The 3219-nt window shown below is 56.9% G+C and overlaps 1 protein-coding gene across 1 annotated transcript in view; it reads right to left on the reverse strand.

Moving 5' to 3' along the window:
* Positions 1–830: 830 nt before the first annotated feature.
* PYGB (phosphorylase, glycogen; brain) overlaps positions 831–3219 on the reverse strand; it is a 15572-nt gene continuing 13183 nt past the window's right edge. Inside the window, exons 15-19 of the mRNA XM_009875243.1 lie at positions 2941–3082; positions 2396–2603; positions 1828–1962; positions 1619–1685; positions 831–1122 (exon numbers count right to left, since the gene is read on the reverse strand). Coding sequence (XP_009873545.1) covers positions 970–1122; positions 1619–1685; positions 1828–1962; positions 2396–2603; positions 2941–3082 — 705 coding nt within the window. The 3' untranslated portion in view covers positions 831–969. The remainder of the gene's footprint in view (positions 1123–1618; positions 1686–1827; positions 1963–2395; positions 2604–2940; positions 3083–3219) is intronic.

Raw genomic sequence — 3219 nt, forward strand, 5'->3', positions numbered from 1 at the left:
CTGAACCCAGAGACATAGAGTAGCCACAAGGCAGCCCAAAGTCAAACCAGCAGGTGTTCTGATAGTTTTAATGAGTTCGTGTCACACAGGCAAATACTGGTGCACTACACAGCACTACGGGTGTTAAATTCTGACCCCAGCACTGGGAGGGACACACAGAGCAGCATGACCCAGCTGTGGAGGGATGCGAGAGATGTGGTTCACGTTCACCCTGGGTAGCACCCAGCATCCAGCTGTGCCTGGAAAGCCAAGAGCCTGCTCAGGGCCCCTGGGCCCAGCCACGCAGCTGGCAGTGGCAAGTACAATCCTCTCTATATAGGCATGGGGGCTAAAAAATCCCTGGAGTGGCTTGGGTACTGGGCTTTTCGTTAACAAAGACGTGTCGGAGGAGGCTACAGCAAGCTCTGTGGCGAGGAAGTTGCTGATCCCAGGCCGTATCTCCTTCTCTTTGCGGCACGTAGCATTTGCCATTGGTGCCTGTACTGGGGCCAGCTGCTTCAACAGCCAGCCCCACCTTCTCTAGGTAGTGGGGAAGTGAGAGACAGTGGCCTTTTCCACCCCTAGCTTTGCGGCTGGCAGACCCACTGGAGAAGGATGGAAGACACACTCTGTTTGGCTAAACCTGCTTGTAGGCAGGGTCCAGGAGGCCAGGCCAGGCTGCATGCAGGGGCAGAGGGGAAGATTGAGTTGGAAAGCCCTTGTTAGGCATGGAGCACAGCTGTGGAAGACTTATCATCTCACTAAAAGCACTATGCAGCACATGCAGGCTGGATACATGGGTACAAACACAGCGTCCTTTATCCTCTCCCCCAGCTCCTGTTCCTCAGTCAGGGCTCCTCCTCAGAGCATCCTTCTACCCTCCCCCTCTCCGAGAAAGGCTTCGTTTCTGCAGAGCTGAGCCCAGGTGAAACACAGGTGAGGCCTCCTGGGCTGGGAGCCCATCCCTCCTTCCTTCCCTCTGTGCTTGCATCAATCCCGGGGGAGGTTGGGTGGGGGGATTTTTGTGGCTGATGGCTCCACGCCCCAGATATCTCGCCCATACTCTGTGATGGTCCTGTCACTGGAGAACTTGCCCGAGCATGCGATGTTCCTAATGACTTTCTTAGTCCATTCCCGGGGGTCCTGGGAAGAGGAGAGGCAATGTCAGGAGTCAGTCCCTCACCTGGCTTTTTCCCAGCTCGCAGCCTTGCAGGGGACTAGCTATGCACCCTTGGCTGGTTTAAATGCTGTGGTGTGGGGCTGCAGAAGCAGCAACACCTGCTTCACCCTGCCCCACGTCTGTGAGAAGGTCTCCACAAGGAGCACACTCATCCCAGCTCCCTGAATCTCCTCACTGCACTTCCATGGCCAAGGGCCAGAGGAGGTTCGGGTTGGATATTAGGAAGAATTTCTTTACTGGAAGGGTTGTCAGCCATTGGAACAGGCTGCCCAGGGAGGGGGTTGAGTCACCATCCCTGGAAATGTTTAAGAGACGACTAGAAGTTGCATTGGGGGACATAGTTTAGTCGGTTGATAGGGCTGGGACAGAGGCTGGACTTGATGATCTTCAAGGTCTCTTCCAGCTGAAACTGTTCTATGATTCGATGACCCCATCCCTCCCCCTCAGTACCAAGCTTACCATAAACAACTGGTCCACTTGGCCTTGGCATTTAATGTAGGCCTCGTAGTCGGCAAACACCTTAAACCTGAAACCCAAAGCGGAGTAAGGGTTTGCCCACTGTGAGGTCTCAGCCCAGCACAGCCACCTCTCTAGACAGGGACTCAGGCCAGCAGGAGGTGCAGGCAGGCCAGGAGCAGCCCAGCAAAGGGACTGCTCCCAAGACTCACCTGTCATGGTACATGAGCATGTTCACAACGTCCTTGAAGCAACCGGGGTCTCGAGGGGAGAAAAACCCACTGCTGATCTGGTCGATGGCTTGTCGCAGCTCTGGCAGCCGCTCGTAGTACTCTCGTGCATTGTACCTGCGCCCAGCAGAAACAGGCTGGTTGGAAGCAATGCTCTCCTATAGGACCCAGCACCCAGAGAGTGGCACCTGAGGTGTCTGAGGCAGGGAGGGCGGGCAAGGACATCGTACAGCTCCTGAGTGAGGGGCCTGTGTCCCTCAGAGTGCGCTGCCAGTGGCTCTGAGACCAGCTGCAGTGACTGAAGCGCTTTGTACCTGGCTTCACGTCCTGCGCTCGGGGCAAGCTGCCTGGGATGCCTTCTTGATGGACCACCACGGACCAGCCCAGGGCAGAAGCTGCCTCCAGCACTCCCTGCCCCTGGCTCTGTCCTGCTCCAGAGCTGCCCAGAGGGGAGGGTATTCCTCCCAGAGATCATGGCTTTCCCTTACAGAGCTGGAACCTGTATCCCCAGCTAAGCTCTGGCATACATTGGGTAAACCCCAGCACCAACCCTCGGCGATCCAGGGCCTCCACATCCTCCACACGCATGCCAAAGATGAAGAGGTTTTCTTCTCCTGCCTCCTCAGCCATCTCCACATTGGCCCCATCCATGGTACCGATGGTGAGGGCCCCATTCACCATGAACTTCATGTTGCCGGTACCCGAGGCCTCTGTGCCGGCTGTGGAGATCTGCTGGGAGAGATCTGCTGCCGGGATCACTGCCGGGTGCAAGAGAGGTAAGAGTTAATCCTCAGCACGCTGCACCTCCCCACGGCAAAACAACCCTGGGCATCTGCTAGTGGCCCTGCTGACCTCAACCTCAGCCCAGACAGTGCGGCCGGCTGTGGGGCCAGAGCCGGGCTCAGCCCTCCTGTGACCCCAGGCAGCTGCTGTCACTCCTGCATAAGGCTGGCTTCCAGCCCCAAGTGAAGCCCTCAGGCCCTTGCTAAGGGAGCCAGGCAACCTGCCATGACAGCCTCTCAGGCCAGCCACTTTCTGGGCTCATCTGGGACATGCCCAGCTCCTGACAGGTGCTTACACAAAGACCAGACATACCCTTTTCAGCCAAGGATACCCGGTAGTTCTCCAGGAAGATGACCTTGAGCCTGTCCCCCACATAGGGATCGTTGTTGATGACCTCACCGATGGACGTGATGAGCTTGATGATCATCTTGGCCATGTGGTAGCCAGGGGCCGCCTGAAGAAGAGCAGCCCAGAAATGGTGAAGGCTTTTAAGGAAGGGAGAGGTGCCAGCATGGGTCCTCACCACAGGGAGAATCTGGGCCTCGCTTCTGCTGTTCACATGGATCAGCAAAAACACCCTACTGGGAGGAG

The sequence above is a fragment of the Apaloderma vittatum genome, unplaced genomic scaffold (assembly GCF_000703405.1).
Source record: "Apaloderma vittatum isolate BGI_N311 unplaced genomic scaffold, ASM70340v1 scaffold21258, whole genome shotgun sequence".
Lineage (NCBI taxonomy): Eukaryota > Metazoa > Chordata > Aves > Trogoniformes > Trogonidae > Apaloderma > Apaloderma vittatum.